We start from the raw sequence: 26,001 nt of genomic DNA on the forward strand, positions 1-26,001 counted from the left end.
AAGAGATTTGTCTCGGCTTTATTAGCCAAGATGGAATAGCCTAGGAGCCCGAAGTTCAGCTAGGAGCCAGGCCAAACCAGCATTTTTGGTCCGGAAAATATCCCCCGGGGGAAACAAAACTGGAGCAGGAAAATCGCATGCAGTGCAAGAAATGTTATCTCTAAAGGGGGATTTCTTTGTATTTATTTGACCTATCCATTGTTCAGGATTGCGATTAAAGGAATCCAAGATAATTAAACAAAAATATAACTTTAAAATTACTAGTTAAGTTAAATTTCCTTAATTTTTAATGATTGTAACTCATTTTCTCTCTGTTAGTTTCCTGTGTATTTTATGGGCGTTAACAAGCCTTCTTGTATGTGTGGCTCAAATGAGGGGGCGTGGTGCGTTCCAGACCCGAAAATAAGGACAAAACAAGAGGCTCACGCTCGGAAACACGGATGCAGCATGTCTCATGTTAGTATCTGTTTTTAATGGCAACTCCATTAGATGAGCAGGATCTGCCGCCCACCCAAGGCCGGAAGAGAGGTCCTGCCCCGCCCTCCCCGAGCTGCCTATAAACACTCCTACGATGCGGCGACTGCTTGTCCAATAAATAATTCATGTCTGCCCAGAAGGGCCGCTCCACAGAATCCCCCATCCGCACCCAGTTCAAAAATTCGTAATGCGGATGCAGACAGAGGAAGCTGGGCATGTGGATGTGGAAACGGAAACGTAATGCAATTCACAGGGCCAAATGAAGGGCTTAATGCATGTATTCATTGCCTCGATGTTTACCATAGTATGGAGTATACAATACGGCTGGGGTTGTCCGACAATGGCCCCCAATTTAGAGATTACAATTATTCTATTAACCGTTTGCATAGGGATAAGCAATCGGCAAGGGAAACAGACATATATCGCAATTAATTAATGTGCTTATAGCTTGTAATCTAATGTATCAATTTTGAAATGCACTTAAGTTCCAGGATAAAAATCGAAATTTCTAAATAAAAAATTTATTGATTCTGTGGTAGTTGAGGGCCGAACCACCTAACTAAATAAATGCCTCAACTAATCTCCATGTAACAAACCACTAAGGAGAAACGATGCATACGATAATACTTAAGATATCTGCGAACTGAAAGGTATTGTATAAACCATATGAAAGCCCAAACCCAACCATATCTGGGAAATCTATTTTTAATTAAAAGTAATCCATGGTAAAATATAATATTAGTACTAGCCTACAGAAACAAGGGTCCAATTGAGGATTTTCCGTTTTGTTGGGTGTGAACTCGCTGTGGCTCTTCTTATCACCCGGCAACATGATGGCCTATCTACATTGCAGAAGAGATCGAACTAAAGTTAGCTAGGATTTGGCATTTAGTGGAGTTGAGTTCAGTGTGGAGCATCTTTGAGAGCGCTGAGTGTCCGTAAATTCTGTGAGGTGACCCGAAGGCCTATTGCAGCTTGAGGAGAACGTGGCCGGCGTGCCGTTTGTACAGGACCAGCGACATGTTGACCAGAAAGGGGGCGGCCAGCCAAAACAGCCGTGTGCCGATGCCCGTGTCCTCGCGATGGAAGATCCCGGATGCAGCTCCTCGACCCGTATTACAAAAGGACTCCTCGCAGCAGGAAGTGCAGGAATAGAGCTTGGTCCGCTCGCCAATGATGATGCAGCCGGGCTCACAGTTGGCAGTACATCGCCGGTCCAGGGACCACATCTTGGGCGAACTGGTGGAGTTCTCCGTGCTGGTGGTGTACGAGAACCGCTTGACCTGGCATTGAGTAGGATATGGTTAGTGATTTAAAAACTAAAGATCAGATCCACTTTTAGAGCCACTCACCATGCAGATGAACTCCTCGCCCTGGCACTTTTTCATCAGTGCGGAATCGTTCCGGACCGCCACATCCACGCAGGCCTCCCCATCATCCATCGTGTGGCAGGCAAAGCACCACAGTTTGTTCACCCTTTCGATGGCTGCCGCCGTGCGGTGAATGTGCCCGCTGGTCAGCGAGGTACTGGGTCCGGGTCCGGGTGAACTGGTGCCTGTCACTGGACATCGAAGATGACATGGGAGATGTTATTGATTTTTCTACGCCAAGGTCGCCCTGTCGCAGGACTCACCATTATTCACACAGGCTGTGAACACGATGGACGAACTGGTCAGCAGGAAGTAGAGCAACGTGACGAAGGGCCGGATCATCCTGCTGCTGGCCACCCAATCCCTTGGCTAATCTAAAGTGGCCCGAGGTTCTCTTGTTTACGTGCTCCTCATTCCGTGAACCCCACTGCTCTCCATCTGACACTTGGACCACGAATGTCAGACGCAGTGCAACAGGGGAAGGACATGCGCAGTGGCTTCCGTGAGTAGTCGGGATGCAAACCAGGATTTTCAGCATTATTACCTTTCCCTATCGATAAGATACCGCTATTATTAATATTTGTATGTAATTTTCCGACGGTCAATCGAAAATGATTAAAAACGGCTTTTTTACCATTTGACGTAAGTGAACAACTAATATGTATTTAATTATGAATACGATGTTTTCTTTTTTTAATCTACTTTAAAAAGTAGTTGTATTGCTGGTAAATTGCATTCCCTAAAATTCTAATGAAAACACCGGATAAAGATCCCAGAGACCGCAGGCAACCCAACAGATCCCATCACATCTCACCAGAGATCTTGCTAGGTCCCGCCATATCAGTTGTTTTATTACATTTAAACTTAAATTGTGTATTTATAACAAAATAAACGACTTGACGAACAGCAGGAATACCCGATAAAACAATTTTAATAAGCATGCATATAGCATATGAGAAGCAATTGGACAGGATAATTTGGTGAGCGCATTAGAGATCATGGGAACTAGTAGAGGCGCAGGTACTGCAGCGCCTGGCGACTCTGCATGGGATACAGCTCGCCCACGTTGTAGAGGAGGTCCACCACGTGTGTGGGTCGCAGCATCCGCCAGGGCATGTACTTTAGCGTCTTCTTGTCGCAGTGCACATCCTTCTCCGGCTCCAGGGGCAGTGGCAATTCGTTGTACAGCATGCGACCGTCCACACTGCGTTGCAAGGTGCATGGAAGACCGATCTGGTCGGCCAAGCCCTTGAAGAGAATCGCCCGCTCGAACTGGCATCCACTGCGCACCATGCCCAGTGGAATGAAGTTGGTGTGCAGCACGTGGCGCAGTTCTTGCAGGTGACAGCGGACCGTGTTCCGGCAGCACTCCTCCGTTGAGTTCAGGTCCAGAATCTTAAGATTCTCGCTCATCACGGCGTTCACCGCCTGGGCGATCAGCTTGCTCCGCTTGGCCACGTTCTCAAAGTCAATTGTGCGACGCACGCGCTCGGGATTCTCCACCAAGCCGTGCATCTGGGAAAAGTTACCATAAATTATATATAGTTCCGACGGGAAGAGGTCAACCCACCGCTAGTGTCTGATTGAGTGCCTCCAAATACTGCGGCAAGTTGTTATCTCCAGGTCGCTTACAGTAGCCCCAACCCTGATCTCCAGGCAAGTCCGTGATCGTGCTCAAGCAGCGCAGCGGCACGGCGATCACATCGTTCTGATTCGGCTTGGGACGATCAAAGTTCATTACCAGGACGGCATCCAAAGGCGAGCAATCGTTGCGCAGAATGTCCTGAAATTTGCGGAAGTCCTCAAACTTCCTGCGCGACACATAAAAGTCCTTGCCGGCCGTGATGTCCGTGAAGGTGAGGCAGTTGCGAATGGCGAACTTCATAGTGGGACACTTGGAAAGGATGCTCTCGATGGCCGGGCCCCAGGTGGAAATGCAGAAGGCGTGCTTCTGGAAATCCAACAAACTGGGATAGACGAAGGGTTCAAGTACACTTTAGTGACGTGCAGATATTATATCTTACACTTCCATGATCCCACGGTCGATGTAGGCATCTATGAACTCGTTAAAGCGCGTGGTCTGTAGAATGAAGTTGGTCACCGAGGTCTTCACCAGATTGGACAGGGACTTGAGGGCCCGCTTCATGGATGAGACTATGTAGTTGGCCAGCAAAGTCTCACGCACTGGAGCCTCGTCGATTAGAGTGCACAGGCACCGGAAGATGTTGTTCACCAGGATGGAGTGGGCAAAGGAACGCTGCAATCACTTCAAGGTAAGGTTGGGAGATACACAATAATCTTAGACTAATCACCATTAGAAGCTGGGCAAGCTGCTCGGTAAGTGAACTATACTCGCCGAGGATTGTGCGGTATTCCTCTTTCTGGGCCAGGCTCTCGATGATCGTCAGCAGCAATAGGATGAGATCAATGGACAGAGTGGGCTGTCCCTGCGCAATGACCGCGGTGAGAACAACAGCGATGTCCTGCTCTTGCAACTGGGCAGCTGTCTCGCGGAAGGCGGCCACAAGGAGACGGGACAGAAACTCTCCCGCCTGCTCCCGAGCCTTGATGGCCACGTCCGGCGACATGAGGATGGCCACCAGTTTGCGAATTGCGCCCTCCTGATAGGCGGCCACAATTCGCCGCAGCGCTTCCGGATGGTGTGACATGCGATGAAGTCCCTGGATGACGTAGGCAGCCGGAGCCGGCTTGTTCTGCATTAAACAGGTGAGGAACATGTCTGCGATTTCGGCCTTGTGCATCCTTGGTAGGAACTGCTCGTACTGAGCCGTCTCAGCGAAAATCGATATGATGGTGCAGCGCATCTCCAGCGGCATGAGGTCCATGTGATTGCGCACCTGCTCGACAACCTGGTCGAAGAGGTTCTGCTCGAAGAACAGCTTGGTCATCTTCTCGGATCGCAGAGCTGTGGCCAGAACCTCGATGACATCGGCAGCCTCCGGCCCTTGTGGACTCTCGCAAAACACCTTGACCAACTGCTCCAGCACGAAGTAGCAACGATGCAGTGCCTCGAAGACGCTATCGTCGCCAGTGTCCGCCAGCAGAGTCTTCAATGTTTTAAGGGCCGCCTTGCGGATCTCCTGGAACTCGTTGGTAACCTCACAGATAATACGATCTACCGGAAAATCCGGCTGTGTTGTGAAATCCAGCATTTGATCTGCACTCTGGACCAGTAGCATCCTATGCAGTGCCTCAATCGAGTTGAACACGGTGTCCGGATTCTCCGAACTTATGAACACCAACTTAAATTTCTCCAGGAATTCGGTGGCCTCGACAATGCCATGTGCCATCTGGGGATCCTTCAGGCACACATTGAGTATATACGTCAAGTACTCGATGCAGAAGTCGTCCACCTCTTTCATGTAGAATCTGCACGCCAGCTCCAGGATCTGATCCGCTTGTTCTGGCTCATAGGTGGACATGTCCGTGTTGTCCAGCAGAGCAGTGAGCAAGTACAGAGCAAAGCGGCGGATCATCGTGTTCTCCGACGCGATGAACAAATCCTTCTCCAGCAACAGCTCCAACAAGCGATGGGCCTTCAGTTCCAGCACATTCACATCCTGGCGGCGGGCAAAGTCCGTTATGTGGCTGAAAATGGTCAGCAGGACACACTCCTCCTTTGAACTCAGGAGGAGCAGCGCCGTATCCAGCTTCTTGATCGGCACACTCACTTCCGTGAAGGATTTCTCCTCGGACTTGGTGCGATCCGGGTAAGTGGACTTCGCCTCATAGACGCGCTTCGAAATTCGCGACATGTTTGAAGAGATTTCGCGACAGTATCTATTTGTATATTTTATATATGAAAATAAACATTTATCAAATGACAATTTCTCTCTAGCTAGCTTTTATTTTAACTATATGATTTTGGTATTACATTAGGCTTTTGTTTTGATTTTAAATTTGCGCCTTCTTCATTTAAGCGCCTGAAAGTATGCAACAATATATATGATTGACTGGTTAATAATTGTGTAAACTCTAATGGTACATCAGTTTTCGGAATTCGGAAAAAGAAGTTCCGAAAATGTGGAAATCTTTATTTACTTATACGTAATCCGTATTTGAGCATCAAAACGTAAAACGTGTCTGAAATTTACCATGAACGTACATTAACATTAACTCTCTCTGGGCAATTTCTTATCTGCCAGCTGTATTTCCTATTGAACAACGGGTATTTTGAAAGATAAATCTCTGTTTTGTAATATCCCCCTTATGTTCTTGAAAACCCACCCTTCGTAAAATCCCAACTGCCGCTTCTAGAAAATGATGAGTAGTGCAAAAAATCGTATACATGATATTAAATATGGCTTCAGATGCTATGATATTTCACAGTCTTTACAAAAAGGTTTAACGCAGCAAATGATGATCTTTATACGTCATTTAAATATCGGAATGTTTGTTGAAACGAAAATGTGTATGTATACATAATTCCGTTAAATTTAAAATGGAGCACAGCAATCGATAGGCAACATTCATTCACATTTATCGATCTTAACACTAGAAACACACTAAAAAATACATACGCATCATTTGAATTTAACAAGCGAACGGGGGTGGAATGAGGAAATAGCAATAACGCGACGCTTGTTTGTTTCGCCATCGTTCGATGCAATTTGAAAACAGTTTTTAAGATTAAACCGTAAAATACGGAAATCTAGTATTGGCTGCGGACCACAAAAAACGGAATAAACTATTCGGAATGGCCAAACCAAAGGCGAAGGCGGGCGAGACGGAAAAACCCAAAACCAAGGCAGCGGGAGGAAAAAAGCGTCTGGCGGCCACCAAAAAGACGAAAAAGGATGGTGAGAAGGAAAACGAGGATCAGAGCGTGGCCACCACCTCAGACACATCCGCGGAACTCATGTACGCGATAATGCGACAAGCCGAGCTCAAGGAATCCCTGCACAAGCGCTACTCAAAGGAGATGCAGCAACTGTACGCAAAGGTGAGTGGCGTCGAAATTATTGTATATCAAATTTGGGATTTCAGGGTCTAACACTGTTCATTATCGACAGATGGGACACGAGTCCTTTCGCAAGGCCTTCATCAACGTGTTGAAAGCCGTCCTAGGGGCTGAGGAGGGCAATGAGAACGCAAACATGGCCCTCAACTTCTGCGCCACTTTCGTCACCAGCTCAGATTCGGATGGTACTGAGCCCATGCTGGCCGAAACCTTTCATTGGCTGCTTACGGTGAGTGTCTACTGTACCTACTGTGCTGACGAATTGTGTTCCTAATGCTAGTGCCTTGTTTTCTCCGCCCCCACAGACCTATTCGAGCAACCCGCACATACGTTATCGCATCTGTTACTTTGTGAATCTTATACTTAAGGAGCTCGGACCCAATGCCGCCTTGGATGACCACCAGTGCGATGATATACTGGAAGCAATGCTGGACCGGGTGAAGGATGTGTCCGCCAGTGTTCGCAAACAGGCCGTGTTGGCCATGCAGCGCCTTCAAAATCCAGACAATCCCAGCGACGTCGTCGTGGGCGCGTACATGTACCATCTCACATCCGATCCCTCGCCCAACGTGCGTCAGTGCATCATCACGTGCATGGGCCGAAATTATATTACCATTCCGCACATCCTGGAGCGTCTTTGGGATGTCGACGAGAAGGTGCGCCGACACACTTACGTCAACATGTGCAACTATCCGGTGCGCTCTTACAAGGTTGCCCAGCGGCTTACCCTGCTGGAGCAGGGACTTAACGATACATCGGCAACCGTGCGCAAAACAGTGATCAACTTCATGCTAAAGACGTGGATTGAATCCTATCAGCAAAACTACGTCGCTCTGATAGCGGCTCTCAAGCTGGACTCGAATGAAGAAGAACTGCTGCGCTTTCGACGCGTGGCCAAGCAAATGCTTAGAGTGATCTTCCAGCAAACGGACATCAAGCAACTCATCGATCAACTGCCGTTAAGCGAAGACTGCGAGCTGCACCGCTGCATCCCACACGATTCAGTAACCGTAGAGCTGTTGTTATATTGGCAGTGTCTTAGCGAATATCTGGAGACGGAAGCGCCCGAAATCGAATCGCTGTTGCCGGAACTTAGTGTCTTCTGCACCTATATGGATAAGTAAGTCACGGAATCTAATCCTTACCGCCAGTTGGTACTAAATGTATTCCGTTTTGTAGATTCTGCCAGTTTCAAAAGCCCGATATGGACAAGTTTGCCCAGGTGGAGTTCCAGAACATGCTCCTCTCGCTGGTGGAGATATTAGAGACCTACGATCTAGGCGACGAGATCGGACGCGGAAATATGCGTCTGCTGATCACCAATCTGCTAAAAGACTGTCTATTGGACCACAAGATCGTGCGCGTGCTGGTGCGCTGCATGGAGCAACTGATCACCGACACTAACGATCGTATACAATATTTTATCGAGATCATATACGAGCTATGCGAACTGAACACCAAGCAGAACGACCTGATTCACGATCGAAGTTTGATCAATAAGTTGCTGGACGACTTGGACACTCCGCTAAAAATGAAGATCTCTTCCCTGAAAGTTAAAATTCTTGAATTGGAAGAACTGGAGGGTAATTATGTGCGCCAGAGGGAGTACATACGGGCGCAGTCCGTAAACGATGAAAAGATCGCTGTCACCGAAGAGTACACCGAGCTAATAAGGCCGCTGCTGGAGAAGCACGGCGTGATTGAAATGCCCACCCGACCGAAGCTCTCCAAGCAAGAGCGCGTGCTGAAGGGTCTCTACATCTCCTACTACATGACCGCCTCGCCGCACGTCCACAAGCTGACGCCAAGTCTTTGCCAGTTGTACAAGGACTTCATTTGCCGTTACCTACCGTGCGCCGAAGTAGACATCTTTGAGTGGTCCATTAAATGCGGCACCACCTTTAGCATTTTCTACGAGGCCTACAGCAGAGAGGTCTTCGAGGTAGTGGTGGTGCAGTTTTGCAAAAACAATAACGTCCGTCTGTGCGAAGCGTCGGCCAATTGCATTTTAGAGCTATTGGATCGCTATGGAGTGGATTACTTCAACGATCTTAACCAGACCGGAGGTTCACTGTCAAAGACGAAGCGGCGACAACTGTACACGATGCAGGAGCTATACGATGACGACGATGGCAGCCAGTCGCAGAACAACGAGCAGAATAGTGACATCCTCGTGGTACTGGGCCACTATTTGGAGCGAGTGCAGCACAGAGGTGTAGGGATGGCAATCGTTCGCGGCCTCTGTCGCTTAGTGCTCCGTGGCCACGTCGACGATCGCACGGATGTGCTGGAGCTACTGCTCAAGCGGTACTTTAACCCAAACACCGAGCCTATTATCAACCAGGTGCTGGGCTTATTCTTCGAAGAGCTGAGACGCCTGAACAAGCATAGTCTCCTACAGCCGTGCTTCCTACCCACCGTTTGGACCTGCAACTATGACTCGCCGCTTCACGGCGTCCAACCTGAACACTTGACCAAGTTCTTCCTCGAAATGACAGTGCAGGAGATGAGCACGCCACAAACGAATATCCACAACAAAATAGCGATAAGTTTTCTGCAATACATTCAGAACTACTTTACGGAGCGCAAAGATATGTGCCGTCTACTGGCCAAGGAACTAACAAATCTATCAATAAACGTATTGAACGGTCCGGAGGTGAAGGCTGAACTGCTTGCGCTGGCGGAGAATCTGATTCAGAGCGAATTAGATCCGCGCATGATCAAGTGCATTCAGAACTTCAAGCTGGTGGTAAACGGCAGTTTCAATCCGCCACCTCGTCGGAATCCGGATGAAGGCGAAAGTGATGAAGAGTATGAAACGGCTACTGTGACCACTGCAGAATCGGAAACTGCAGTGCCAGCACAGTCGCAACCTCCTGTTACCGAAGAATCTCCGAACGATGTGACGCAATCTGCTGCCATAACCGCAGTAGACGCTACTGAAACTCCAAAGGCAGCCGCACCGCCAGCGCCAGTCCCGGAACCCATTGTAACCACCTTTGGGAAAGATAACATTGTGGGAATACGTCACCTGCGTCGCTCAATGGCCATAAGCCATTCAGATGCCGAGAGTTTATTAGGACCGCAGTCGCCCAATCCAGAGGAATCCACTGAGTCTGAAGCGGTAGAGACATCCAAACAAAATTTACGCCAGCCGCAAATGAGACGTCGCCTCGAAATGGCAATTGCCCGGTCGTCGAAGACACCGGAAAAGCAGCCCTCCACTGAGGAGGAATCATCCGACGAGGAGATAAGCGAAAGTCCAAATGCAGCAAACAAGGTAAGAGTAAGGCTATTCGGCAGACAACCACAGTCTTTTTTTTTTTTTTTTTTTTTTTTTTAATTTTTATTATTTATTGAATCTTCCCTTTGTGTTAAGAGACTAACAATAAGTGTTCAAATCTTAATCTAACTTAATTAACTTTCACTTAGTGATAGTTTTTTTTTTTTTCATTAATGCCCTAATAAGTTTATTGCTGGGCTGGGAGGTCGTTGCGGTGCAGCCGGCTTTGACTGCATACTCGGATTAGTTTTCTTGCGAGGGGATTTGTATGGGTGGTCAGCTTTTCGTTATACTTCGTTTTTTTCTCAGCTATTACTTCGATTACTAATTTGATTTTTAGGTCTCTGTGTATGTTTTCGTTCCGAAGGTACCACGGCGCTCCAGTGATAATTCTCAGAATTCTTGACTGTGCTCGCTGAATAATGTCTATGTTACTTCTGGATGCGTTGCCCCACAGCTCGGAGCCATAAGTCCAGATAGGTTTTAAGACGGAGTTGTATAGAAGAGCTTTGAACTCCAGACTAAGTGGAGAGCGAGCATTTATGAGCCAGTGGAGGTTCCTTGCTTTAAGTTTAAGATGTTTCGATTTGGCTTCTATATGTTTGCGCCAAGTGAGCCGCCTGTCCAGATGAACTCCCAGATATGTTACCTCGTCGGCTTGTGGAATGCATATGTTATTCAAGACCAGTGGTGGGCATGTTTGTTTGTTTAAGGTAAAGGTAACCTGCTTGCATTTTTGAACATTTATTGAAATTCTCCAGTCGGCAAGCCATCGTTCTACAGATGTTAAGTGTCGGGATAGGAGTGCCGTGGCTTTTATTGGGCATTTCGAGCGACTGAGTATCGCGGTATCATCAGCGAACGTGGAGGTTGTTAGATTGTAGTCTATGGGGAAATCCGCCGTATACAGGGTGTATAAGATTGGACCCAGTACACTGCCTTGCGGCACTCCAGCTTCGATTGCGCAATCGCGTGAAGTGCTTGTATCGCATCTTATTGCAAACACTCTGTTATATAGGTATGACTTCAGTAGCTTATGTGTGTTTTGGGGCAACAGCTTGATTATTTTAAACAAAAGTCCATCGAGCCACACTCTGTCAAATGCCTGCGCGACGTCTAGAAAAATGGCTGTGCAGTATTCTCGATGTTCAAAAGCAGTACGAATTTCTGACGTGATTCGGTTGACCTGTTCGATGGTTCCATGTTTTTCTCTAAAGCCAAATTGATGTGTTGGAAGTGTGTTGTTTATTCTAAGATGAGGGCTAATCCGAAGGAGTAGCATTTTTTCAAACAGCTTTGAAAGACATGTTAGTAAGCTTATCGGTCTATATGATGATGGCTGCGTTTTATCTTTTCCTGGCTTTGGAATCATTACTATGGTCGACTTTTTCCATTTTTGAGGGAAGTATCCAAGCTTGGCGATTGCGTTGAACAACAGGCAGATGTGAAGAATAGCACACTTTGGGAGTTCAATGAGCATTCTTGGAGTTATTAGGTCGTAGCCAGGCGATTTTCTTGGGTTCAGTTGCTCTTTGATAACCTTTGCTAGTTCACATGGTCGGAATTCAAAGGGTTCTTGAGGATCTAGATTGGCTGCTATTAAAGGAGGGAGAATAAATGTGTTGGTAGAGGGATTTGGTCGGAATACATTTTGTAAATGGTCAGCGAAAGCACTGGCTCTTTCTTCATCACTTCGAAACCAGGTGCCAGAGGGACTTCGTAGTGGCATAATTGGCGCTATTGGAGTCTTTAGGTTTCTGTGAGCTCTCCAAAGAGGGTACTTAGTGCTGGTGGGAGAGAGTTGCTCGATATATGAACGTTGGCTGTTTTTTTCCTCTTGTTTGAGAGCATTGGTAAGCCTGCGTGTGGCTATCTTAAGCATGTGCTTAGTAATTGGTGATCTATTAGACTGCCAATCCCTTCGTAGGCGTCGTTTATCTAATACCAGCCGCTCGATTTCGCGATTAGTTTTGATGTAGTTTGGTTTTGCATACGTCACTGGCGGGGTTGAAGCCTTTGCAGCCGAAACTAAAATGTTTTCAAGAGTTTCCGTTGACTTGTCTATATCCTCCTTTGTAGATAATGCCGTCGTTAGTTCTATGTGTGAACAGACATACTTTTGATACCTTGGCCAGTTTGTTCTAAAATTTGTGAGTCTATACGGTGGGTCGACGATGTGGGGGCGAGTTAGCATATTTAGAAAAACAGGTGAGTGATCTGATGATAAGTCTGCTAGTGCTTCGGCGGTGACCATGTTGCGGGGGACATGTTTAGTAATTGCAAAATCGATCAGGTCTGGGATTTTTCTTGGGTCTGCTGGCCAGTATGTAGGCTTACCCGGGGATACATAGTCTAGCTTGTTTTCTGGCTTCGTAAGCGCATTGTACAATTGCTTACCCTTTGGCGACACAAGTCGAGATCCCCAATGGGTGTGCTTGGCGTTATAGTCACCCGCTGCGATGAACCTGTCACCTAGTGTGTTAAAGAATTCCATGAATTGATCCTCAGAGATTGGAAAGCGCGGTGGGCAGTAGACTGCGGCTAGAGTCGTTGAACCATTGTTGAGTTGTAAGGCTATGGACGTAGATTGTAAGTAGTTTTTGTCAAAATTGTTTAAGTGGTGGTGTTTTATGCGATTTCTGATGAGTATTCCAGTGCCTCCATGAGCTTTACCATCTGGATGATTTGTACCATAGAACAAGTATCCTGGTATATGAAAATTGTTTTTGTTTGTGAGGTGCGTTTCTGATAGTAGCATTACGTCGATGTTTTTTTCGTAAATGAACTGTGTGAGCTCTTGTGTATGCCGTGAAACGCCATTTGCGTTCCACAGAGATATCCGTAGGGAAGCCATTATGGGGATTTTGAAGATACAAGAAGTTGAATCAGGATATTTTGGTTTTTCATGAGCTCTTGCAAAGTATTTTGCATGAACGTCATGAAGTCTTTCATGCTTTGCTGTAGGGATAGCATCATAGCTTCGATGCCACTTTGTTGTGTTTGTTGGATGTTTGTCGGTGTATGTTCGGAATGAGCAGTTCTTGTCGGTGGGGCGGGCACTTCTAGTCCGGATTTTAGGGCGCTAGCGAAAGAAATTGTTGGAGTAGTGCTTGGGACAGTTAGGGGTGGTTGAAAAATCGGTTGCGGAGAGTAGAAATTGACTTTGTTGTATGTATGTGCTGTGGCAATACGTTTGTTTAGGCGGCTCTTCAATTCTTTGTACACCACACAGCCTCTGTAGTTTGCAGTATGTTTTTCCCCGCAGTTACTGCATTTCTTCACAGACTTATCGTCCTTGTTTTTGGGGCAGTTTGCGGTAGTATGAGGTTCGCTACAGACAACACATACGGACTTAAGGGTGCAGTATGCCTTGGTGTGGCCGTATTCTTGGCAATTAGTACATTGAACTGGATTGATACGTTTGTGCGGCTCCTCCACGGTGATCCTCCGATGTAGCAAGTACTGTAAATTGTATATTGGGTGCACTTCGTTTTTCTTTAGTGCCTGGAGCTCTGGTTCGAGTTCTATTTTGAATAGTGGCTGCGGAACTTTGTCTTTGTTTAAAATATTAATAGCTGTCTTTGCAGAAAAGTTTTTGGCCTTCAGAGCCTCAATTATCTCAGCTGGTGTCACTGTTGCTTCAATGCCCTTAAGTACTACCTGTAGCCCTTTGCAACTTTTTAATTGGTATGTGTAGTAGTTTTTACCAGCATCATTTAGGTATTTAGTCACTATACGGTGGTCTGCTTCTGTTTGGATCTGTAGTTTTATTTCATGAATATTTCCTTTTTTAAGTGGGATAATGTGGAACTTGCTGTCACCAATCAAAGCAACGAGTTTATTTACAAGTGCATTTGTACTTTGTTCTCGTATGAAAATTGGTGGAGGCCTGGTCTTTTTTGGTTCCCCTACCGTTTTTTCGTTGGGTTGTTCGGTCGCAGAATCAGCCAAGATAGCATATCGGTTTGAATTATTTACTGCAGAGTTTTCATTGCCGTTGTTGGTTCGATTGATTTTGGGTTGATTACCTGCCTTATTGTTTTGAGGGCTGAGCTTTCTCTTGATTTGGATGTAGCGATCCATGCCAGTCTGCACAGTCGAAATCGACTTCTGCTTTTGTTTTGATTCTTCTTTACGTGCATTATTGTTGTTGCAAACGGTCAGTGCTGCTGAATTATTTACAGCTGGCACAGCGATAATTAGTTGGGCCGCTGACGAAGTTGATGTTGTGGCAGTTGCCAGTGAGGTCACTGCACTCGTTATTGCAGTGTTACAGTTACCCGGGACGGTCGTTTGGCGCTGCGAGAGGAGCGGGGTAGGAGAGGCGGTCTCTTCGCTCCACGACTTGTGAGCCGAAGCAGGCAGAGAGGGAGAGCAAGAACGCGGTCTGTCGTTCGCTGAGGGCAAAAGTTTCGAGTTAGTTGAAGGTGAGGTTGCTCGATCACCGATTTGCGGTGAGACGAAAGAAAAGTATGCATTGTTGCGTTGTAAAGAGAGCCGGCGCTCGTCTTGTTCACATTGTCGCTGAGAACGTATGTCGCTTTGATTCATTGTTCCAAGTCCACATATAACAATTACCAGAACAATATGGAATAATTATTTATTCCAGTAAACAATTACTATAGTCAATAATTGTTAGTTGTGCAAACTGCACTTTACACTTTGTGTTTAACTTTCACTATACTGTTGTAGTTTTTAGAACTTGCTATTCGTAGCTTGAAAGAAACACGTCTCCACCCGAAGACTGTGGAATGCCGAATGTGGCACAGTCACAGTCTTTAACATTTAATTTCTCTTTAAGTCAAACGATTCAGAGGTGATCGAAGCATCGCCCACTGCCGCCTCACCCAGTCCCAGAGCAGGACACGAAGCCAGCCACCTACGCATCCGCTCCCTGCGCATCAGAAAAGTCGCCAGCACTTCCACATCCCAGACCACGCCCAAGCCAGTTAGCAAAGTGAGTATGAGGCGCTTGCGCTTGCAGCTCTAGCCACTCCCAATGGACACACGCACCACCTACTCGCTGTTTAGTTTAAGAGAAAAGTTGCAATCGGCATTAACAATCAACAAATGTTTTTAAAACTAAACACAAATTGTAGTTTCCTTTAAGAACTTTAGAATTAATGATGCACCACTTGCTTCGCTTTGCAATTGGAAAGCTGTACTATAGAAAGCACAATAATCTCACATCGCAGAAGGGTCTTTTTTTACATTCTTTTTTTTGTTTTAATTATCATCAGCGAAAGGTCGTTCATCTGGAAACGCCTCTAAGAAACGGACGCAAACGAGTGCTGAGGAGAAGTCCTTCAAATTCCAACTCCCGATCACTGCGGTCAAGAGATTCAACGGCTCTCTCTTCGCCCCGCGTTTCGCCGCGGCGGAAGCAGCAACGCCTAGACAACAGGAGTACCCGGCGACAGCAGATGACCAAAAACACGAACAGTCCCACAGACAGCACCTCATCGGTCAAGGAGAACCAAATACCTCCTGTGATTGTTATTGAGCTGGACTCCGATACAGAGTCAGAGTCCAACGCTAAACCAGAATCAACGCCGCCTAAAAAGCCGCTCAAAAAGACGATACCTCTAATACGATCCCGCCCCAGCTCCAGCACCCCAAAGGTGACCACGCGAAACGAGGCGCGCGCACAGCGGATGAATTCCAAAGTCATGACCCGTAAGCGAATGTCTCTCGAGATGAACCTCAGTGGCGGCCAGCTGCAAGTGTCCACGCCGAAGCGCGTGACGCGGGCAGTGGCTTTGTCCATGAGCACGGACGGCAAGCGCAGCAGGAGGAAATAGCGTCAGCCCAAACTCATTCTGATAGTTTAGTTTCACGTTGTGTGTTCTGTGTTCGTTCGTTAGCGTTAAGTTGCGTACCCGTTTGTTTGTGTAAAATATGTGTAAATTATGTAGTAGTATAAAGTTTAAATAAATCGTTAAATAATTTAACATGAAACTAACTGATGGCCGTATATTAAATGTTTATAATTTATTGAAAATGTCCACATATGTGCATAAATGTGTATTTTGATGCTGGTTACTTGCATGCAGACCAAGCATGCGTGAATAAGTACATGCTGAGATTCTATCGATCCGAATGAAGAAGGGAGCCAATGGCGAGCAGTGATTACGTTAGTTCCAAATTACTTAAGCCTATCCCATGCTTAGCCTACAAATTAGAAACGATAGTTATGAGGTTAAGGCAACGGCGGTCGTTGAAACCAAATCATGGCGATCCAGAATTGGGGGCCTTAAAGGAGTATTTAAAGTTTAAGGCCATTTAGTTTGTGGGCCGTTGTGTGCAGATCCCATTCGTGCTGCTGCAGCGCTTCAAAGGAGGCTTCCAGGCTGAGATTTGCCTCGCTAACCAGGTTCTGCAACTTGATGAGCTTAATAGACTTGTGCACGTCCCAGTTGATGAACTCCAGGGCACCCAAGCAACGATTGGGAGTGCTCTGTGAAATAAATATTTGATTATATGATATTTGGTTCTTAGTGCACAGTGAACTCACATCTTTGCCGAGCACTTTTACCATGATTCGCACTTCGTCCGAGTCCACGCCTCGTTCGCAGCCCTTGGGCTTCTTGTCAGAGAACTCCAGCAGGTCCTCACAGCTCACCGAATTGGAATCCGCCAGTCGGGCGGCGGTGGCTGCAAAGTATTCTGCTTCAGTTTGAGGCTTGGCCGAAGCTCCTCCTGGTTGGTTGCTGGTTAAGCTGGTTTCGGCAACGGACTTCCTGTTCATGGCCATGTTTACGGAGGCTCGAACCTTTTTGAATAGAGCATTTCCAGCCAGCTCATTGTCCACACTTGAGAAGCGACTCACTTCCGACACAGACTCTGTTGACGGCAACGCGTCTGGTTGGCTGTGCTCCGATTCCAAAGCGCTGCAACTACTGCATGGAGTGGCTGTGCGCCGACTGCTCTCGATGTCCAGGTTACGTAGTTCGTCATCGTTCACATACAGGCCGGATATCTGAGTGGCCTCAAACTCGGCGTCTTTGCCCTTGTTGTAGTGCTCCTTCTGAATGGAAAAGTTGTAGAATCCGTCGGTTACATCCGGCGACTGCAGAATGCCCTCCTTACTGGTGTCAGCTTCCATGATGGACTCGAACTGCAACGAAGCTGTATCCGTTAATCCGGCAGCATCCGCAGGTGTCAGCTTATCCAAGTTCTGGTAGGTGTGTGCGGATTCTTTACCCACTGTCGGCATGTTCTCGTATTCCCGCTCCGAGGGTCGCGATGGACGTCGCATGCCACTCGGCCGGACAGCGGCCACTACTTCGATGGCGCGTCCTGGCTGTGGCTGAGAAGATGTGGAGATCTCCGGTGATTTGGCAGCCTCGTCACCAAAGTCCGCCAGCTTGCTGAGGGTGCGTTGCAGACCGTTGGCCGGGATTATCAACGGATACTTGCGCACATGCCGCTTGGTGCTGGTCTTCACCTGCTTTTTGCCCTCGCGCGGCGGCAAGGGTATGGGATTCGGCGACTCCGGCTCCGGAAGCTGTTCTGTCGGCTGTGCCTCGGGAAACTTGTAGCTGCCGTGGGTCATGTAGCTGGGACTCTCGCAAGCCTCCAGCGAATTCGAGTTCTCGTCATTGTGCCGACTCAGGCCGGCGGCCAGTTCAGCCTTGCGCACCCGCTGGGTGGCACCCCGAGTGGGCAATGTCATTGGGCGCTGTGACTGGTGAAGGCTTTGAAGATCGAACTCGTCGGTGTCCAGGTGGCGGAGCAAGGTGGCCGCCGGACTGGGACCAATGTCCAGCAGGGCCTTGCGCTCGATCAGGCTGTTGTAGGCCTCCAGTCCCTCCTTGCCGATCAGCGACTGCTTGGGCGGGTTGGGAATAAAGTGAATGGAAATGAAATTGTACAAAATGATAATGTAGGGATACAAAAGAATAATAACTAAAGCATAGGGGGAATAAATGTATCCTAAGCAATCGCAAGACCCAACGCCAGAAATATTGAAATTCAGAATTAGTTTTGTTTTTATTGAATCCCTTTAAATATGCACAACAATTTCGTTTTTTGATTACCAATTAACTTGTTTGGTTCTTAGAATTCAAACTCTTTTGTTTTTTAAATAGTTGTCGCTTAGTTAAATGTAGTTAAGTTTACTTTTGGGGTTTCTTGTATAATACTCGAGTAAATTTTGGTTTTTAATTTTAGTTTAATGTTCTCTGGGTTGAAACGCTTCAAACGCATAGTTTAGAATATCATGTTTCGCAATGCTTACATTACGATTTTCGTACTAAATATTTGTATACATATAATTAGGTTGATTTAGATTTAGGTAGGTGTATATATAATCTGTATATAATATTCTCATTTTAATGTTATTCATAAATGCATAGAATGCGAAAATCTTTTAGTAAGTTTAATTCATATAATATATTCTTAGTGAGGTTATCAAAAACGTTCGACCCTTGCAGCCGTCGGCAATTCAATTGAAGGTTATTTTAGTTTTGCTTTCGGTTTCATTTTGGTTAGTATGCCAATACTTGACTCTTCAATATCTTCAATCTTAAAAGATACTTAGGGTTCGACACTCTAGTTAAAGTGAGCGTAAATGCTTCTCTTGGTTTCGGTATCGTCTAACTTGTTTGGTTTTGTTTTTGGTTTTTGCTTTTGGTTTCGCTTTAGCTTTGGTTTCATAAAAAATGCAAGCGTCAGGATATGGCACATAATCCGTACGGGATTCTTGCTCCGACGAATGTCTTTGGATGTGGACAAGTTGTGAGGATTGTCAACAGTTTTGTGTGGGTGACTGTCTGTCTGTCTAGTTGTTTTCAGTGTCTGTGTGTGACTTATAACTACCGTGGGCTCTAAGGACTCAGCTCTCATCGGCAATAGGTAATACCCTGTCTAGTTGGATTCCCCTCAAAAAGTGTAGGTGTTATGTGTTTTTTTCGTGTGCCTTGCAATACTGTTTTCGACAACCAAGCTCTTGTTGGGTTTCATTTTATAAAATTCTTGAACATTTTCTATTCCGTTTGGAAGCCATTATCTTTGTTATATATGCTAGTTTGTAGTGAAAAGTTGAAGAAACGTTTGGTATATTGACGTAAGGCTATTAATTTATTTTCTGTTTGAGAAATTGCGGAGAAAACTTTCGCGGTGTTATCTTTTTCAAATTAGATAGAATTTGATGAATTGGGGCGTTTTACAATTAGTTTCAGAAGTCCAAATCTAATTACAGACCACTATATTTTCACATACTTTATCGAACTGGAAAAAGAACACCGCTTTTATTGATACAAAAGAGTTTAGCCGTTGGTGATGATGAACCATGTGATAGATGATGTAATGGAAGTTTGGAAGGTATGCAGCTGATCTGCACATCATTATTATCTGTTCTGAGAGGTCTTCGGTGTTTTCCTATAAGGCACACTCTCATCTCGCTTCAAAAAATTCAAATCCAAAAAATATATAATCTATTCGCTGTAAATACTTCTACAATTTACTCTTCGACGCCAACACTCTACGCTCCCTTCCTCACACACAGACAGTAGCACAAACACAACATCGCCAAGCTCCTTGCGGAGCATCCATTCGTGACCACGACTTGCCGTATTCAATTCGCATCTCTCCATCTCCTCATCGCCATCGCCTTAATCGGACATCACATTGCCAAACAGTAAATTGAGAACGTATTTCAGCATTTTCCTTAGTTATGGAGCCGGACTGGGCGGAATTCGCGGCGCCACAAACTCGCGCCGAAACTGGAACTCATCCCCGCTCTCGGTGCTCGACGAGGAAGAGCTATCACTAGATCTTCGGGCTGAAACTGCTCCACCAACCGCTGCTGTGATAATCGATGCTGTGGGCAGCGACTGCTGCTGGTGCACCTGTCGCCAGTGCATCTCGTGCTGCTTTACCGCCGATGCATGTATCTTCTCCGGCCAGTGGAATTCCGTGGGTCGCTGGGGCTTCGCTACCTTGTTATTTGGCGTCTGAAGGGAGCCCACAGAAAGCTGGCGCTGTTTCAGTTCTTCGGGCGAACTTCCCACGAAGTTGGTGGAAGTGGGACTCTTTCCCGTCAGACGACTAATGTCGAACTCGTGCAGAGCAGCACCACCGCTCATTGGTCGCTGTACAGAGGTTCCTGCTCCTGGCCTGTAGGTGGCCTGCACTGCCGACGAAGCAGCTGAAGACGAACCCGACCCGGATCCGGGCAATTCGGATCCATTTAAAAGGTAACTGGGCTTTTGACTAGAGCTCAAATAACTCGCTTGGGCCATGTTGTAGTTATTGCCCGGACCACGACCTCCAAAATCGTAAATGCGCTCGTCGTATTGGAACTGCTCATAGCCGCCACCCATAACACCAGGTCCTCCTCTGTGAAAGCTGCGTCTTTGCCCTCCAATATTATAGTGCGGCGCCGATTTGATGCTCGAATTGGATCCGTACATTTGTCGAGGAGATATGATAACCTCACGTTCGTCGTGGCATGCGGACTGCACCTGACGATTCATTCCCGCCCGGCGCCGTCTGCCCAACGACGAATTCGAGCTGGCCGCCACTCTGGCACGGATGTCGCACTCGGAACGGGCCAGGCTTGGCTTGACAGGCTCCTCGCCGCTGGATGAACTCGAGTCCAGGGTCATTGGATTGTAACTTAATCGCCTTAGAGTGCGAGCTCTGATCGAACGGGGCTTATACGATGCGGAGCGTCGTGGCAAAGGCTGCTGTTGCTCCAACCTCACTTGTCGCTGGATCACGCCCCTCTCCCGCTGGGGCGGTTCAGAGAGAACCGGTGAAATGGGATGGAAGCTCTCATTGAATGATGTTGAACGCTGGCGGTAGCCCTTGGATCCCATATAAACAGAGCCACTGCTAGCATTCAAGCCCACTCCGGACTTAATGGGCGAGGCGCTGGCCAGCATCTGCTTGGTGGCTCCGTTTCCGAATCTCTCGTAACCGAGCTCATCCTTGAGGCTGGCATATCCTCCTGACATAACCACTGGTGGTGCGCTAAACAGGGGCTCGCCCTTCAAAGGAAAATGAAAACTTTCCTGAGGACTATAGCTGGACTTTTGACTGCTACGACGAGACAACGAGATGTTAGTGTCGCGCGATGCGAATCCCGTGTCTGGAGTGCTCGACCGTTTGTCATCCATAGGCTTGGGATCGACGGGGGCAGCGGCGCTTAGCTGGGCCTGGTTATGCATGTACTGGAGGTGCTTGTCCAGGTGACTGGTTGCCGCATTAAAATCGAACATGGTTTGCACACCGTTGCTGTAGCTGTACACCGCTGACTTTAGGCTTCCGGTAGCACTGCTGATCCCGTCGTCCAGACTGGCCATGTGCGGCAGCTGGTCGTTGAGGATCGTGTCGTTGGAGTCGCTTTTATCTAACTCTGTGTAGGTGTGCATAAAGTCCAAGTTGAGCGCTTTCAGTGTGTTTTCAATGTCCATGATATTGTCGTCAATACTCTTCGGCGGCTGTTCATCCCCGCACTCACGTTCCAGATTCAATGGCCTGCTAAGGATCTCGCGCGACTTTTGAAATAGAAAATCGGAGCTCTCCTTGTCAAAGATGGGTACACGTAGATCGGTGCTGTTTTTGATTTCGCTCAGCGAGCGGAAACGCTGCTCGATTCAATGGAGGAGCAAAACGAGAAAAACAACCAAAACAAAATGCCAAACGCAAACGCAAAAGGGGGAAATGAAAGGGCAACGATGTATGTGAAGGAGAAAGAGCAAAGTATAGACAAAACTCAAGGATTAGAATCCATTTTAGAACCGGAGATCGGTGGCATAGCAGTACTGGGTAACTAAACTGATTGCACTCTTTAAAGGGCTCACCTGTATATCCGGAATGCTCTGCAGTTCCTCGGTGAAATTCTTTTTCTTGGGAAAAGGCGAAGCATTGCCATGGGTGGGCGTGTGGGCAGAGCCGCTGGTTCCTAATCCGCCAGACTTGTCGCCGCTTCCATTATTACTCAAGTGCGGAAACCTAAAACTAAATTTGCGCTTAGGACTGTGGATGACAGGTGTCTGATCAGAGACCAGATCAATCATCGACCTAAAACAAAAAAACATTTTAATTACAGCTTATTTAACAAATACTTAAGGTGTCCAACTTACCTAGCACTAATTTCGTTGGCTATCTCGATGGCATGGTTGAGAATCTTTTCATCCTTCACAGAAATAGGTTTCACAGTTCCCGACGATTTCTTTTTCGAGAGCGTGGGCAGCAGTCCATGGCCATGTTTATTACCATTGGTGTCACCACTTTTTTGACCCAATTTGGCGGACATTTCCGTAATCTCATTTTTATTGTTCACATGATCAAATCCGGGTGACTTGGGATGACTGCCTGTAGCAGCGCTTATCGATCCAAACATCGAGTTAATCTCGTCCAGCAGCGAGGGCCCAAAGTCCAGCTTGTCAGCCGCTATTTCATCATCTGATATCTCGTGGTATTCATGAGGATCATCTACAATACTTCGAGAGGTGGGGCGCCAGCCCGTCTCCGAATGGACACTTTTCCCATCCGCACCATAGTTGTGCAAGCCAAACTCCAGTTCATCGTCTCCTCTGTTAGGAAAAAACGGATTTGTAGACCCGCTGGCAAAGTCGAATGAACTCTGGCCATTGGTAGCTATCAGCTTGGGCGTGTGTTCAGCGGATGGAATGAAGGTGGGGTTCATGGAGGTGCCCATGGCGCCTCCGCTGTTGGCACCCTCTGGGAAATACCCGCTGGCAGTCTGAAGAGAGTCAGGACTAGTGGGCGTGGGCGGCAGTAGGAGAGGTGTTTGTTCAATGTCCTCCGAGGGTTTATAGGGCGTCACTATCTGTTTGGGTACGTGATTGTACTGAAACAAATAATAAGCAATTACATATTAGCAATATTAGTAATATTAGTGGACTAAAGGACTCACATTCTGCGAACTTCCCAGGAATGCGATGTCTCCAAATGTTGCTCCGTCAATACCTACGTGGCCGGTGTGCTTGAAGTCGTTCTGTGGCTTCGATATCATCTCAGTGCGCAGCTTGCGTTTGCTGATTCTGTGGTCACTCACCCGGCTGAATGAATCACGAGTGGAGCTGGGCAGACCTTCGAGGAATGCCACAGTGTTGGAGGGGTTGAAGTAGCCTGTTTTGCCAGTGCTAAGCACTCCTTTCCAGAAGGGTGTGCCCGTATTGCGGTCTAGAACGCTAATAATATCGCCCTGGCGATAAAGTAGATGGTCCTTTTTGGGTTCTGTGCAATTCACTACAGCTTTAAGCTGCTCTGGCTTCATATCGGGCAGTTGGTCATAGATTTCACCGAAGCGCGGTCGCTTGGCAGCGTCATCCTGCCAGCACTTCATCATTAATGTATAATACTCGCTGGGACAGCAGTCGGGCTGTTCAAGCCGCTGGTAGTTGGGTGCATCAATGGCCTCGAGTATCTGCAAGCCGGTAAGTGCCGCCCAGGGCTGAAAGCCGTAGGAGAACATTTCCCACAGGCAAACTCCAAAGGCCCACACATCTGAGGCGTTGGTAAAGCGCAGATAATTGATACACTCGGGCGCACACCATGCGATCGGCAGCTTTAAATTCACGTTGAAATTGGTCTTGTAGTAGTCCTTGCCCACGCCCAGTGCCCGCGACAGGCCAAAGTCGGAGATCTTGACCTTGTCCTTGCTGAACACTAAAATATTTCGCGCCGCAAGGTCTCTGTGGATGAGGCGCTTCTGTTCCAAATAGCGCATTCCATTGCAGATCTGTAGGGCGAACTCACAGAGCGTGGGTATGGTGAGGAAACTGACTCGCAGTCCCGAATCCTTGAGACATTCCAACAGTGATCTCAGATGGGCGAGCTCAGTGACCAGCATGAGCGAGTCAGTGGCCAGGACAACGCCATATAGGCGCACGATATTCTCGTGCTCGATGGAATGCATGATGGCCGCTTCCTTAAGGAACTCCATGGGATTTGACTGCATGCGCTCTCGGCACAGGCACTTAATAGCCACTTGGATCTGCCAAAGATGAACGATAACAATTTTGAAGTTGGTCAAAACTGATCTGAACTCACCCGTTCGTTGCCATTGGACCAGACTCCCTGTTGGACGATCCCAAATTCGCCGGTTCCCAACTGTTTGTTTACACTAATGGAGTCCGCCGGTATAATGTGCTTGTTGTTGGGCACCTTGCTCGGAGAACTGGCTCCGTTCTTGGCGGCCAGAGAGGAGCATGCAGAGGCACTACTGCCATCCAGCGCCACCTGACTTCCGCCGCCGGGCGCCTCTTCCCGCTTAACCATAGTGCCAGGCGCCTGCAGCAGACGCTTGATCTTGCTGAGGTAGCTGTGGGGAAAATGCTTCTCGTAGAACTTACGCAGCCTCCGGATTTCCGGGCGCGAGAGTCCGATGAAACGCAAATCCTCGTCCGCTGCATACTTAAATTGGGCCGCGTTCGTTATTTTCAATTCGTTTCTGCGGGGAGTAAAAAGTATAATGAGTTAGTTCGGTTGAAGACAGGGGGGAAGTGCTTCCGCTTTTTGGGTCACTCACTTGACGGCATTGTAGTACTGCTGCAGTTCGGACTCAGTGAGGAATTCGTATAAATCAATTTGTGGATACTCTGGAACGGGGGAATGTACAAAAATAAACACATTAAGATCGTGGGTATATATTATACAGATCTATATAAGCGACCGCACAAGACCAAATCTCGGGGGACCTTATCTTTGAAGTGAAGAGCGAGTAGAGGGAATACCCTATGCAATAAATAACTTCTTTAACGATCGATCCGCCAACGCAGATGGTTTTTTGAATATGATAAAATAAAACACACACATCTCCTGAATACCCAAAAGTTCTGCCACCGTCCCCGCACCCTCCCCACCATCATCTCACACAGGAGTACGTGAGCACATTGACACAGAATTCCGATTGCCTTATTTTATACCCTACACTCTCTCATAAAATGTATACAACCCTCATCCAATTCCTCCTCTTGAAGGTGAGGTTTTCGGAAGTTTAATGATTAAAGAAAACAACTTTCGTGCTATTAGGTCTATCTAATTAGACGCGCCACTTCAATTGAATCCTAACCAGAAATTAATGGGTGGTTAAAAAAACTTTCATAGGTTATACTGATTTATAAGTCACAATACGTTGAATTAGTCTGATTGATCTAATTATAAATCGCTTTAATGACACAAAAATGATAATGAACTTCATAGGCAAACGAAGAAAGTAAGAGTATCTGATAGTCGCGTCACCAAATTCGAAGGTTCTTTCTTGATGTCGCTGCACCCGCATTTGTCATCCGGCTGCAAGGGGCCATTGTTTGTCCTCTCCGGAGTTGACACAGTGGGTGGGCAAGGGGTAGGTTGGAGTGGGAGTGAAAGCGGGACTGGGATGCGGGGTGGAACTTAAGCAACAAATGCATGTACACAGATTGTAAGCTGATATCGTTCCGGGGATTTCATGGGCGATTACTGAGTCATTCGGCTTGGGAACGGGAGCTCGCTCTAGTTTCCGGCGCCGCCCCGATTCCCGTTTCCTCTAATCCCGGCCGCACTTTCCCGCAGGACTTCGCTGTCCTTGAATATGCAAAATAAAATCGATCGGCCAATACATACACGCACACACACACTTGCACACGCAGGCGGAAGCCTCATCGCAACTACGTAGCAGGAAACTGCAGTTGGAAGTCGTTATTCTTGCACTTTTCACATGTCACCCACGAGTTCATATTATTAGCCGCACAATAAGACAATTTTCCAGTTTTAAACAGCTCTTTTTCTGTCAAACTTACCCATTTTACACTCTCGTGTGCGTCTGCATTGTTTTTTGTTTTTTTGCTGCAATAAGTATGACCGTCACGCGGAGTCGGCTCAATTACCAGGCACCAGTGCTGGAAAATGCTATGTTCAACATCGTAACGGTT

At 47.1% G+C, this 26,001-nt stretch overlaps 4 protein-coding genes across 8 annotated transcripts, besides 1 other annotated feature; 1 reads left to right on the forward strand and 3 right to left on the reverse strand.

The window, feature by feature from the left end:
- Positions 1 to 1,165: 1,165 nt before the first annotated feature.
- CG3955 (uncharacterized protein) lies at positions 1,166 to 2,303 on the reverse strand. Its single transcript, NM_136993.3, has 3 exons — positions 2,111 to 2,303; positions 1,830 to 2,038; positions 1,166 to 1,760 (listed from the first exon to the last, which is right to left on the reverse strand). Exons 1-3 carry the CDS (start codon positions 2,187 to 2,189, stop codon positions 1,443 to 1,445), a joined length of 606 nt encoding a protein of 201 aa, NP_610837.1. The 5' UTR covers positions 2,190 to 2,303; the 3' UTR covers positions 1,166 to 1,442.
- Positions 2,304 to 2,761: 458 nt separating this feature from the next.
- Positions 2,762 to 5,706, reverse strand: CG13326 (uncharacterized protein). Its single transcript, NM_136994.2, has 4 exons — positions 4,160 to 5,706; positions 3,872 to 4,104; positions 3,418 to 3,814; positions 2,762 to 3,362 (listed from the first exon to the last, which is right to left on the reverse strand). Exons 1-4 carry the CDS (start codon positions 5,621 to 5,623, stop codon positions 2,853 to 2,855), a joined length of 2,604 nt encoding a protein of 867 aa, NP_610838.1. The 5' UTR covers positions 5,624 to 5,706; the 3' UTR covers positions 2,762 to 2,852.
- Positions 5,707 to 6,392: 686 nt separating this feature from the next.
- On the forward strand, positions 6,393 to 16,071 carry Cap-G (Chromosome associated protein G). Of its 2 annotated transcripts, NM_206105.4 has the most exons (6): positions 6,393 to 6,810; positions 6,881 to 7,057; positions 7,134 to 7,948; positions 8,008 to 10,108; positions 14,913 to 15,068; positions 15,352 to 16,071. In NM_206105.4, the coding sequence occupies exons 1-6, from the start codon at positions 6,565 to 6,567 to the stop codon at positions 15,910 to 15,912; spliced, it is 4,056 nt and encodes a 1,351-aa protein (NP_995827.2). In that variant the 5' UTR covers positions 6,393 to 6,564; the 3' UTR covers positions 15,913 to 16,071. The 2 variants fall into 2 exon arrangements, with proteins under 2 accessions (NP_995827.2, NP_001163135.1); NM_001169664.2 differs by lacking the exon at positions 14,913 to 15,068.
- Positions 10,148 to 14,873: a mobile genetic element.
- Positions 16,072 to 16,084: 13 nt separating the features above from the next.
- Ack-like (Activated Cdc42 kinase-like) lies at positions 16,085 to 25,928 on the reverse strand. Of its 4 annotated transcripts, none has more exons than NM_057738.4 (8): positions 25,870 to 25,928; positions 24,618 to 24,687; positions 24,140 to 24,539; positions 23,001 to 24,083; positions 22,204 to 22,934; positions 21,922 to 22,141; positions 16,626 to 17,939; positions 16,085 to 16,568 (listed from the first exon to the last, which is right to left on the reverse strand). In NM_057738.4, exons 1-8 carry the CDS (start codon positions 25,871 to 25,873, stop codon positions 16,377 to 16,379), a joined length of 4,014 nt encoding a protein of 1,337 aa, NP_477086.2. In that variant the 5' UTR covers positions 25,874 to 25,928; the 3' UTR covers positions 16,085 to 16,376. The 4 variants fall into 4 exon arrangements, with proteins under 4 accessions (NP_477086.2, NP_477087.3, NP_001260935.1 ...); NM_057739.4 differs by having other exon boundaries at positions 16,626 to 17,942; NM_001274006.1 differs by lacking the exons at positions 16,085 to 16,568; positions 16,626 to 17,939 and adding an exon at positions 18,313 to 21,705.
- Positions 25,929 to 26,001: the final 73 nt, after the last annotated feature.

This window comes from Drosophila melanogaster, chromosome 2R (assembly GCF_000001215.4).
Source record: "Drosophila melanogaster chromosome 2R".
Taxonomy (NCBI): Eukaryota; Metazoa; Arthropoda; class Insecta; order Diptera; family Drosophilidae; genus Drosophila; species Drosophila melanogaster.

Excerpts from the sequence above, each read along its gene's own strand:
- Cap-G (NM_206105.4), top strand. The coding sequence starts at position 6,565 with ATGGCCAAACCAAAGGCGAAGGCGGGCGAGACGGAAAAACCCAAAACC. Across the intron at positions 7,058-7,133 it reads CCTTTCATTGGCTGCTTACG|ACCTATTCGAGCAACCCGCA; the intron begins GTGAGTGTCTAC and ends CCGCCCCCACAG. Across the intron at positions 7,949-8,007 it reads TTCTGCACCTATATGGATAA|ATTCTGCCAGTTTCAAAAGC; the intron begins GTAAGTCACGGA and ends TCCGTTTTGTAG.
- Ack-like (NM_001274005.1), bottom strand. Across the intron at positions 22,935-23,000 it reads TCCTGGGAAGTTCGCAGAAT|TACAATCACGTACCCAAACA; the intron begins GTGAGTCCTTTA and ends TATTTGTTTCAG. Across the intron at positions 22,142-22,203 it reads GCCAACGAAATTAGTGCTAG|GTCGATGATTGATCTGGTCT; the intron begins GTAAGTTGGACA and ends TTTTTGTTTTAG.
- CG3955 (NM_136993.3), bottom strand. The coding sequence starts at position 2,189 with ATGATCCGGCCCTTCGTCACGTTGCTCTACTTCCTGCTGACCAGTTCG. Across the intron at positions 2,039-2,110 it reads CACAGCCTGTGTGAATAATG|TGACAGGCACCAGTTCACCC; the intron begins GTGAGTCCTGCG and ends TTCGATGTCCAG. Across the intron at positions 1,761-1,829 it reads GCGAGGAGTTCATCTGCATG|GTCAAGCGGTTCTCGTACAC; the intron begins GTGAGTGGCTCT and ends ACTCAATGCCAG.
- CG13326 (NM_136994.2), bottom strand. The coding sequence starts at position 5,623 with ATGTCGCGAATTTCGAAGCGCGTCTATGAGGCGAAGTCCACTTACCCG. Across the intron at positions 3,815-3,871 it reads GACCGTGGGATCATGGAAGT|TTTGTTGGATTTCCAGAAGC; the intron begins GTAAGATATAAT and ends CGTCTATCCCAG. Across the intron at positions 3,363-3,417 it reads CACTCAATCAGACACTAGCG|ATGCACGGCTTGGTGGAGAA; the intron begins GTGGGTTGACCT and ends AACTTTTCCCAG.